The following is a 12,517-nucleotide window of genomic DNA, read 5'->3' as shown; positions in this document are numbered from 1 at the left end:
CTTGCTTATCACTGGGAGCTACCCAGAAGCACACACTCTTAAGTCACGTTCCCAGGGCCCTGGATTATTCGATTATTCTTGGACAATCACAAGGGGGTGAATCATAGAAACTATCTTGTATTAGTCTGTCTTAGCTAATTAGAAACCATACTCCCAACTCAAAAGGATATTGATCTTTGACAGACCTCACCTACAATGAATCTAAGAATATAGCTCTAGGTTCACTAGACCACCAACTAATACTCAAGTATTAGAGTACTCGTCCACGTAGTAGCAGTGATAGACTAGCTCCATGATAATTAGTACTTTGTCATTAGCTTCTATCACAGGTCCACTCTACGCATTCCAAATGCGCTTGTACAATTAGAGTAAACGGACTGTTTACTGGCTAAGGCAAGCCATCCTCCATTAGGATCTATTGCACAATGATCTTATCATGATAGAATGCCCAGTTCTATCAAAAGATCAAGAGTTATATTTTCTTGCTTATTAAGTACCCATGATTCATGCCTAACTGTGAAGAACGACCCATCACATGAATCACTTACTTAATAGCATGGACACCTTTCCAACAATTAAATGCAAATAATATATGTGCCATAAACTGAATAAAAGAAACATCATTACCATAAATTAAACAAAACGTGTCTTTAGGGCATACATTTCCAACAAGTACGAGCCCACTGACATGATAGGATATCCTTATTTACCTCATAACACCCCATTTCCTAAAAGTTTAAGTGTCCACACATATGATCATGTATATAACATGCAATATCATGAATATGCACTACTTTCTTACCCTGAGGGCATTTTATAAAAACATCTCCCCTTGTTATGTTCATATGCATAAATGGCCCCATAACCCCTATAATGCTTCGCTCCCACTTATCGGTGTTACTCGTGAATAATCAACCAGATTATCCACTCGTCACTATAATTATGCTGAAGGGTCGGGCTATATCTCATCGAGAAACACCTAGGTGAGAACTAGGCTTTGCCTTGCCCTTCGCTCCACTCAAGGATTTGGAAATAAACTACCGAATGAACACAGCGGATCCAATCCAATATCCTGAGTGAGCATCGTCCTTCTTTAGCTCGACCAAAAATGAGCCAAGGATGATTGGCCCAGGATCCCAACACAACACTTTAAAGTCTCGATTTAGCTTCTCGAACCTAAGGCCTTGATTTTTAGAGGAAAGATCATAGCTTGGCCCACAACGAACACATTTTCTTTTTCCAAAAATTCATAAAAAATTTCGAGTTAGATCTTATCTTTGAAAAATTCTTCAGAATTTTTCCTCAGTCGACAATTCCAAAATAACCCTCATTTTCCCCAATTTCAAGGGAAATAATCACTTATTTTATATTTTAAAAATTTCAAAATTTTTCCACGAAATTGCCCAAAAACCCCATTATTTCAAAAATTCCTTTGGGACCCAAATTTAATACCAAAAAATGGCCCAAATCCCAAAAATTTCTAATTTTTAATTTTTTTTTTAAAAAAAATTAGCTGGTGAGGCTTGCGAGGCACCCCTGGGCCTGCATGGGGCCCAGTTGTGGGCTGGTAGAGTGTGCTGGCTGCAAGCCGCCCGCGCAGCTGCTGCTTGCCACCTGCTGCTTCAAAACATTTTTTTTTTCTTTTGAGCTTTTAAGCCCAAATTTTCCAGAATACAACTACAATAAATATGCTTCACAATTATTCAATTTTGCCTCCATTTTTTCATAAATAAGGCTTACAAAAAACGCTTGATGCTTCCACAACATATATCAAATACCCACTTTTTCTTTCCACAAAAGCTTACACAATAAAAAAATAATACTCCTTACACCCACTGGTGGTGCTTATTACTACATGAATCAAATACAACAAAATAGGCTTCCATAAGCCATACAATGGTCTTGAATTTTCATTCTCATGCATCCACATGCTATCCCATCCTTTTCTTGAATTTCCCATGCCTTGACAACCTATATGTGAGGGTAAAACCTCATGAGCTATTAAGCTCAGTAAGGGTGCAATGACAATAAGCATAAAGATGAATATAAAATGTGATGCCAATGCATGCAATGCAATAAAGTTAAGGCTTCCACATCCTTACAACCACCTTGGTTTGAGGCTTAAACCTACCCTACCCCACACAACCTCATGGCCATAGGTCCTTGAACACAAACAACATGCCAATGTGCACATATTAGTTCATTAATCATACTTACAACCTTGAGAGCCACCATCCTATGGGACTATCCCTCACCTTTTCCATTTTTTGAAGCCTCAAGAATTTCCTAGCTTAATGTCCAACTCTTCTCCTTAAGAGATCCTTGAAACAAGATTTAAAAAAAACTAAGCCACCATTCAAGAGAAACAAAAGGATTTATATTACATCAAGGTAGAAACCTTACCTTTCTTCATTTCTTCTCTTTTCTCTTCTTGGAAGACAATTCTTCTCTCTTTCTTTCTTCATTCTATTCTCTCTACAAATGGCCAAAAGAAGACAAGTCTTCCTTACTTGCCAATTTATACTAATTTCCCCACTTTCAAGAATGGATCCTAATCCTTGGATCTTTATGGATTTAAGAGAATAAATCCTAGCCCTTCACCAAAATCACAATCCATAAGCTTTAATAAAAATAATCTTGGCCATTCACTTTTCTTTTAAAAATAAATCTTAGCCATTGAAAGAAACACAATCCATGGCTAATGGGAAGACAAAATCATAGCCCTTGGATTTCTTTGGAGATTTAATCTCCACCTTCCACCTCATCTCTTCTCTTAAACCATTTCAATCCACTTGACAATCCATGCCAACTTGAAGGATTTTATCTCATCCCTTAGATCACTTCCAATTTTCAAGAATAATCCTCTACTCTTGGATCATTTTGAATTTCTATTTCCTTTCTCACTTAATTAAATCCCCATATTTTTCAAGCCATTAATGGTGACTAATTACCATTTATTTTGGATTTTCTTTAATTCACCATAATCATATCTCTCATTAAATGCTTGAAAGACTAATATCATTTCTTTTACATTTATTTAAATCTCTCAATTATCTTGGACAAGAGCTTGTCAAATGTCACCTTTAGACACTAACCTTGGCTATCAAGCTTCAATCCAAGCCATCCATGTGGCATCATTACATTAATTTATCAATTTAGGGAAAATCAATTATTTTCTCTCATAATTAAATATTCACTATTTTCTCTATTTTCCATAATTTCATTCTTTTATAGAATTCCACTCCAAATTATTGAAATGCACTTTGTGAATTATTAATCCCATATATCTCCACATAAATTCAAAAATGGGAAATTAATTCACTTCCATACTTAATTCCACATAGAAATTATTTTTAATTTATCAAATTACCCTTTATTAAACTTCACTATACAAATTACCAAAATGCCCCTTTCATTGGGCACCCTTATTCTCAAGGATCCATCACCTTTTCAAGGGCATTTTTAGAAGTTTTTCACTTCCTTTCTCATTCTCTTAACACCAGTAACACGGGGTGTTATAGGCCCATTTTTCCCCACATTCACACAAAATATACTGATAAATGCACAAATATTTGGATCCCTCTCAATTCCCACCCTCCATTAACAATTTTCAAGGCTTTAGATGTTGGAGGGTTTTTCCTAGAAGTTTCCATAATGAATTGGGGGCAATTTGAAAGCTCTAATAAAGAAATCAAGCAACAGGGGAAACAACCAGTCGATAGTTAAAGAGAAACGGTTGACAATTTCAAGGGTTTCGAGAGGGAACTGTCGACAGCAAGGGAAAACAGTTGACGGCCTTTGCCAACCATTTCAATCCACTTGGCAATCCATGCCAACTTGAAGGATTTTATCTCATCCCTTAGATCACTTCCCATTTTCAAGAATAATCCTCCACCCTTGGATTATCTTGAATTTCTATTTCCTTTCTCACTTAATTAAATCCCCATATTTTTCAAGCCATTAATGGTGACTAATTACCATTTCTTTTGAATTTTTTTTAATTCACCATAATCATACCTCTCATTAAATATTTGAAAGACTAATATCATTTCTTTTGCATTTATTTAAATCTCTCAATTATCTTGGACAAGAGCTTGCTAAGTGTCATCCTTAGACACTGGCCTTGGCTACCAAGCTTTAATCCAAGCCATCCATGTGGCATCACCACATTAATTCACCAATTTAAAAAAAATTAATTATTTTTCTCTCATAATTGAATATTCACTATTTTTTCTATTTTTTATAATTTAATTCCTTTATGGAATTCCACTCCAAATTACTAAAATGCCTTTTGTGAATTATTAAGCCCATATATCTCCACATAAATTCAAAAATGAGAAATTAATTCATTTCCATACTTAATTTCACATAGAAATTATTTTTAATTTACCAAATTACCCTTTATTGGACTTTATTATCTAAATTATCAAAATGCCCATCTCATAGGGCACCCTTATTCTCATCACCTTCTCAAGGGCATTTTTGGAAGTTTCTCACTTCATTTCTCATTCTCTTAACACCAGCAATATGGGGTGTTACAACCCTTTTTTTTTTCCCACATTCACACAAAATATACCGATAAATGCACAAATATTTGGATCCCTCTCAATTCCCACCCTCCATTAACAATTTTCAAGGCTTTAGATGTTGGAGGGTTTTTCCTAGGAGTTTCCATAATGAATTAGAGGCGATCTAAAAGCTCTAATAAAGAAATCAAGAAACAGGGGAAACAACCAGTCGATAGTTAAAGGGAAACGGTTGACAGTTTCAAGGGTTTCGAGAGGGAACTGTCGACAATAAGGGAAAACGGTTGACGGCCTTTGCCAATCAGTCGATAGCCTAAAATCACCCTCTCCGTATCTAATTTCAACAACCTCTAAGCGAAGCCTGTCGACAGTTCCTTAAAAATCTATCAACAGCTTGCCAAGAACTGTCTACAAATGGAAGCTGAGAGCTATAGAACACCCCCCAAAAATACATGCATTCTCACCAATTTATGCACGTAACTACACCCTAACAAAAATGCATCATTCATTTTTAAAAACATGGGGATAAATAAGTCTCCATTTAGATGATACGAACGATTAATCAAAAATTCAAAGAAAAAGACACAAGACTCAAACAACCAGATTTCTCAAAAACCCCTTTCCAAAATGAAGGGTTTTCTAACTTTCACCCAAAAGTGGGCATTTCAAGGATTACAATGGAAGGGGAAAAACTCTAAATTTTCCAACAACAAGGATCCTAGGTGGAAACTTTCTATTTAAAGAAGTTAGATGGGAACTTGCCTTTGATTCAAATGGGAGATTTTTAGAGAAGAAGAAGAACCACAAGCTTGGCCTCCAAGTTCCCACCAAAAGCCCCTTAGTTTCAGTCTCCAATTCCTTTCCTGAAGCTCCAAGAAGAAGAAGAAGAACTTAGAAGTAGAGAGGGAGAAAAGAAGAGAGTGATGCGAGGAGAAGGAGAGAATGGCATGACCTTCTCTCTAATTCCCTTTTATATTAACTCATTTTCCCATTTTGCTCTCATGAAACTCACATATGCCCACTTAGTCCTTCGTTCCTTTTATTTTCCTTAATTACTTGAAAAATCATATACTTATATATTTATAACACTTTAAACATCTATTTCAATTAATATTTCAAAATGTCACTCGCATAGCATTAATATCCAAAATACCAAAATAATCTAGGCCCATATTCGGGTCATTACATCCGCTGCTTATTGAAAAGATGTGATTGGTTTTATTTAAGTTTATCAGAGCTTATGTATATGTATATGAAAAAAAAATATGAGAAATTTTCGGTCATTTCAGAAAAGGTTGCGGTTGAGGCTAAAGGGCATGAAGGTACCTTTGGGGATGAGATGCCTCGAAAGATAATCCTTTAGACAAGACTTCTCTGAAAACTCTTCGGAGTCATCGGGAGACCTTATCCGGAAGACTTTTCGGGATGAGCCTTGGGCTTAAGGGGTTTAAGGACTTAAGGCATTTAATGAGACTTGTCCTCGAAGACTGTTCGGAGTCATTAAGAGACTTTGTTCAGAAGAATTTTCGGGCTTAAAGGAATGAATAGCTTAAGGGCTTAAGGCCAGGGCTTCCCCGAAAACTCTTCAGAGTTATCGGAGGACTTTTCCCGGAAGACTCTTCAGGGTCTTCGGCCTTCCTACAATACTTCTTTGGATTTTTAGATTTTTGGCTTGATTTTTCTAGGGTATCCCACAATATCATAGATCTCAAAAAGTTTCATGCCCCTTTATAAATAGATAGGCCCTCATTTCAAAATAGATACGTTTTTTAGATTGATTTCAATACGATAGTTAAGTTTTTAGTGTCTAACTTTTTTTTTTTTTTTTTAAATCAGTGTCTAACTTAGGTATTGGAGTGTTTACACTAGGACCGCCATGCGCCTTCCAATCATTCTCTTTATCTTGCCGAGTTCAAGCGATTTGATAACGACGTTTTCATTTAATACATTAATTATTGTATTTAAGCAACAACACTAATATCATTACTAACTTAAATCTCTTGACAAATGTTATTTAATCATAAGTTGGCGAGACAAAATATCAAGTGCCTACCAAAGAATTAGAAGCATATAGGGATAAGGATTCAAGAAGCAAAGCATCTCAATCATATAAGTTAGTTAATTAACTTACGGGTTCTTTAAAGCATCTCAATGACGAGGAGCTTGAGAAGAAAAGTTATTGCTCTCAAATCTTTCTAAGATGACACCAAAGTTGAGAAGAAAAAGATGATAAGTTAATGCTTGTGATCACGATGAACAACTCTTCCAGGCATAAAATGCATTTGAAGAATTACTTTAGAAAACTTTGACACACCATACTCTAATACTTTTAGCTTAAAGAAAGAAGTAATTTTCATCTACTTTTGAAAATAATTTTCTCATAAGTACAAATGAAAAACTTAAAAAAGAAAACGTAGAATAATTATAAAAAAGAAAAAAGAATTAAAAAAGATGTTTGCTTAATGGATTGAAAAGAAGTTTGAGTAGCAGAGACTTCTAATTAACTTGCAAGTAGGCATCAAATTTTCATGACGTTGAATGTGATTTACATGATTAGATAATATTTAGTGATAATTAATGCCAAAGGAAAGTGTAACGCGACAAAATTTTAGTCTCATTAGTTTGTTAAACTACGATTTATTTATTTATTAAATATTAAAAAACTTAGGTTGTGTTTTTTTTACTATTTTTAAGTCATTTTTAGTTTTTAATTTTTTAAAATAATGAAAACGCGTTTTCTTTGTTGTTTTTAAAAATGCATTTTTGAAAACAAAAAAAAAAAATTGTAAAGAAAACTCAAAATAACAAAAGGTTATTTTGAGTATTTTTATCTAAAAAAAACTCAAAATTCAAAACATATTTATTTATTTATTTATTCATATTTTATTATTGTAATGGGAAAAATATTATAAAATTTATTAATTTTAAAATGTATATATATTTTTAATAATATATTAACATTAAATATTTATAATTTACTTAATAATCAAATTTATTGAATAAAATATCATTAAAAAAATATTTTCAAAATTTCGAAGAGAACGCGTTTTCAATTTTCTAAAAACAGACTACCAAAACAGAAAATTAAAAATAAATTTAAAACTCAAAATTGAAAATTGAAAAGTAAAGAGAACGCATTCTTAGATGTACTAGGTGCACAAGTTGGTGATTATATTCTTGTGCTTTAAAAATACTCTTATTACTCTTTTATGTTTTAATTTTGTCGGTATTCTTTAATAAAAATTAGGAAAAAAAACTATATTGACTATCCTTATTAATAAAGTATATATGAATAAATTATAATTTTCTCTTTTTTAAGGTGAATTTTGTGATTACATCCCTATATAGGTTGGAAACACCCTTCTAAGTTTCCATTTTGTTAATATTCTTTAATGAAAATTAGAATAAGACTATATGGCACATCATTATTAACAAATTATATAAGATTCATACAATTTTGTTTGAATTATATGATAATTATGTATTTATAAGATGTTTAAATTCATTGCATCATCCTTTAACACAATGTTTTATATCTTCTTTTTTTTTCAAAACAAATTAATTATATATTGTTATAGAGTTTTGATCTTCTAAGTAATGTTGTTTAATTTATACTAAACAAGGTTGATGCGGTAGCGTTCATCTATTTAATTTTTTCAACCCAACAACTTAATAGAGTGGACTCTAGATCATTATATTTGAGTTATCATATCAACGTTATTTAGTATAAATAAATTAAATAATGTTGTTTAGGATATTAAAATTCTATTGTTGTAATTAGAATATATATATATATTGACTTACCTCAATTTCTTATAATTAACATCATATCTAACTAATTCTTCTCAATTTCTTTTTTTTTTACCCTATCTTTTTCTTGTTAAGAAAAAAATATTTATTCTATTTTATCCATTTTCCTTCACAAGATTAAATATTTACTTGCAAATTTTATCTATATATATTTTTTCTTTAAATTTATATTTTCAAATATATATATATTAGAGGAGTAACTCATGTGTAAAAAAAATAAAAAATTATAAGTAAATTTTTTTGATCATTATAATTTACTTTTTAATTTGTTTAGACAAAATTTTAAATAAAATAATTTGAATTTAAATAAAATTTAAAATATTTTAAAAGAGTTTAAAATAAGTTTTGTAAAATTTAAATCTTATTAATATAATATTTTAATTTATTATTTTAGAATTCTTTTATGTTAAAAAAGGACATTTGTGAGATTATTAACACCTTGTTTTGTAGTAATTTAGCCTTAGAAAAACTAGTCAAATTATTTTTATAGAACAATTGTATATTTTGAACTAAAAGGGAAAGTCAAAACAAAGTTGACTCAAAGTGACTGTCTTCAGACAGTGAAGAACATTCCGTAGCTCTCCTATTGATTCTTCTCTCTCTCTCTCTCTCTCTCTCTACAGAGCACATCAACAGGGTCAGGTATAGTTGCATGTCGAGCCACTTTCCCTATTGAGCTTTCCTTTCTCTCTTTTCTCTTTTAGCTTCTGATTCACGCACTTCGAAGTCCCCTACAAATCCTTTCTCCAATCCAGTTTCGCATTTCAACCATGGAAGAACGACGGGTCTTAGGTCTCCAAATCTGCAAAAACCCAAGCCTATCTCAAATGCCATTCCTATTCTTTGTAATAATTCCATTGTTATTCTCCTTAACCCTACATTCTGCATTTTCCGCAGCTTCCACCCAGACCCATTTCCTTCACCCAAAAGATCGATCTTCACTTCTGTTGTTCAAATCACAGCTTCAAGACCCAAACCAGAGCTTGTCGAGTTGGGATTCTGCTGCTGCTGCCGGTTCACAGTGCTCCAACTGGACCGGGATCGCCTGCTCGAACCGGACTAGTCGGGTCACTTCACTCAACCTTTCTCGTTTGAACTTGTCGGGCCCGATTCATTCCAGTTTGTGTAAGCTTTCGTCCCTTGAAACCCTAATTTTATCCCACAATAGCTTTTATGGTTCAATCCCTCCTTGTCTGGGTAATCTGTTGAACCTTCGTACTGTAGATCTTGGATATAATTTGTTTAGTGGAGTTGTTCCTAGTACTTTAGCGAGGTTGAGCAAGTTAACTGAGCTTTCTCTTAATCGAAACAATGATTTGAACGGGACTATTCCGTCCTGGATTGGGAATTTCTCCGTTAAGCTTGAGAAGCTTGATCTGGGGCTGAATTCCTTTGGGGGAGAAATTCCTGAAAGCTTGTATTACTTGAGATCACTCCAGTATTTGGATTTGTCACACAACAATTTGGGGGGAAATCTTGGTGATTTTCATCAGTCTTTGATTTATCTCAGCCTCGAATCTAATTCGCTTTCGGGTACTCTGCCTTGCCTTTTCGCCTCTGTGGAATCGATTTCGGTTCTCAATTTGGCTAACAACTCCATTGTTGGAGGAATGCCGACTTGTATCTCCTCGCTCCGGGAATTGAGGCAGCTGAATCTGTCCTCCAATGGGTTGAGATATGAGATTTCTCCTACTCTCATATTTTCGGATAAGCTGGTTGTTTTGGACTTGAGCTTCAATTCTTTGTCCGGACGGCTTCCAAGCAAAATTGCACTTCCCTCTGATAAGTCCGGGCTTCTACTTCTTGACCTGTCCCACAATCAATTCTCTGGTGATATTCCCCTGCCTATAATGGAGTTAAAAAGCTTGCAGGTGTTGTTTCTTTCTCACAATCTTCTCACTGGTGAAATCCCAGCAAGGATTGGCAATTTAACCTACCTCCAAGTCATCGACCTGTCACACAACTCACTGTCGGGTTCAATTCCTTTGACCATTGTTGGTTGTTTTCAACTACTTGCACTGATACTGGGCAATAACAATCTTTCTGGTGAAATTCAGCCAGAGCTTGATGCGTTGGATAGTTTGAAGATACTTGATATTAGCAATAATGGGATTTCTGGAGATATCCCGCTAACACTAGCAGGCTGCAAATCATTGGAGGTTGTAGATTTTAGCCATAACAATCTCTCAGGAGCTCTGAATGATGCAATTGACAAATGGTTGAACCTCAGGTTTATCTCACTCGCTCATAACAAGTTTACTGGGGCTCTGCCTACTTGGCTGTTCTCATTTGAAGCAATTCAAACATTGGACCTCTCTGGCAACAAGTTCTCTGGCTATATACCAGATGGCAACTTTAACATCAGTTTGAGGTTCAATGATAGTAACTCAAGCAGAACAACGCCTGCCAGACCGTTGTTTACATCAGAGATTCTACAAATAGAACTTTCCGCGGTTGTCTCCGATATCAATCAGTTAAGCTTCAGTTATGATCTATCTTCAGCAGTTGGAATAGATTTATCTGATAATTTACTACTTGGAGAGATCCCAGTTGGCGTGTTTGGATTAAATGGTTTAGAGTATCTGAATTTATCGTACAATTTTCTTGACGGTCAGATTCCAATGATTTTGGACAAGATGTGGAGTTTGAGGACCTTGGATTTGTCACATAATTCATTGTCTGGTCAGATCCCGGAGAACATATCCAATCTTGGAAACCTGACAGATCTGAATCTTTCGTATAACTGCTTTTCCGGAGTCGTTCCTAGAAGACAGGGATATTGGAAGTTTCCAGGAGCATTTTCTGGCAATCCAGACTTGTGTGTGGAGTCCCCCAGTAATGGGTGTCAGACGAAAAGCCTTCCTGCATTGCCAAGGAAGACCTTTGAAGAAGAATTGGATGGACCAATTTCACTCTGGGTATTCTGTCTAAGTGCATTTGTTAGCTTTTACTTTGGTGTCATTACTCTCTTCTGTTCTGCTCCTATTAGAAACTACATTCTTCAAACAAAAGTTTAATGTGTATATCCATGAGGGAAAATCTTTTTGTACATTCCCTATTTCGGGTTTTGTTGCTTGATTATCATTTTATGACTCTTCGTGCTCCTCTAGTTGTATAAAAATGGAAATCCTTTATCCTTATTATTGGTGATTCTATTATCTGTTGGAGACTTGTAAATTATATCATCATGCATCAATATAAAACTTTCTGAGTGGCTGTTGAAACGTGCAAATCTAATGAGAGTTTATATTCAGCTGGAGGAGAGTTATTGTGACAATCTTTTTGGTGTACTTATATCAAGTTGTCTCAATGAGGCTATTGTTATATATAAATATATATATTAATATTATCATTGATAGTTTTATGATATATATATATATTATAATCTATTCTTTGATTTACTTTATTTAAATAAAATGGTAATTATGGGACAAAAAGACATGTCTTTTGGTTAAAATTTAAAAAGACATACTTTTAAATTTTAAAGTCTGTCTTTTATATATTGAATAGTTGTGACATTTTTAAAAGATAGATTATTTCTTAAAGAGACAAGATTTTTTAAAAGGTTGTGTTTTTTAATTTTGTATTTATTGGCAGACACTCTTTCATAGTTTATAAATTGATTTGGACAAACAAAGTGCAGTGTATGAAAACAAACTCTTCTATTCTTCTTTTGATCAGCGCTATCTATTTTCTTTACTTTCTTATTGTTTTCAATTGATGGGTTTGACTTCTTGGTAGTAGTAGAGAGTAAAAAGTGCAATTTTAATTACTTAGTTAGGCATTATATTTTGGGATTAGAATTTCCATAAAACTTTACACCTAGTGAAGGAAATTACTAAGATAATTTCCTAAAAATGACTAACCTAACACAAACATTTTTCTACTCTGTTTTTGTTTTGTCTTTTTTTATTTTATTATTTTTTCTTGTATTACTGGAAGAGTTATAACTCTAGATGCGTTTAAATGGTTTGACTTTCTGTGGGTTCCCCCATTCTTCTGCTACATTCGCAATCTTTATGTTTATTTCTTGAGGCAATATATGTATTTATACATATATATTTGCTAGGTTAGACAATGTATGATAACAATTGAAATTTTAAGCATCTTATTATTTATTTATTTATTTTTTTGTTGTTGCCATTCGAACACAATTGATGCGTTATCAGCAAAGGCCCACT

General features: G+C 33.6%; 1 protein-coding gene across 1 annotated transcript; it reads left to right on the top strand.

Moving 5' to 3' along the window:
• Positions 1–8,914: 8,914 nt before the first annotated feature.
• Positions 8,915–11,476, top strand: LOC127809149 (receptor-like protein CLAVATA2). The gene has a single exon (XM_052347861.1). It carries the CDS (start codon positions 9,107–9,109, stop codon positions 11,351–11,353), a length of 2,247 nt encoding a protein of 748 aa, XP_052203821.1. The 5' UTR covers positions 8,915–9,106; the 3' UTR covers positions 11,354–11,476.
• Positions 11,477–12,517: the final 1,041 nt, after the last annotated feature.

The sequence above is a fragment of the Diospyros lotus genome, chromosome 9 (genome assembly GCF_014633365.1).
Source record: "Diospyros lotus cultivar Yz01 chromosome 9, ASM1463336v1, whole genome shotgun sequence".
In the NCBI taxonomy this organism is placed as follows: domain Eukaryota; kingdom Viridiplantae; phylum Streptophyta; class Magnoliopsida; order Ericales; family Ebenaceae; genus Diospyros; species Diospyros lotus.
This window is presented reverse-complemented; position numbering and strand designations above follow the sequence as displayed.

Bases quoted from the DNA above. Each gene is read 5' to 3' on its own strand.
- LOC127809149 (XM_052347861.1), top strand. From the start codon at position 9,107: ATGGAAGAACGACGGGTCTTAGGTCTCCAAATCTGCAAAAACCCAAGC.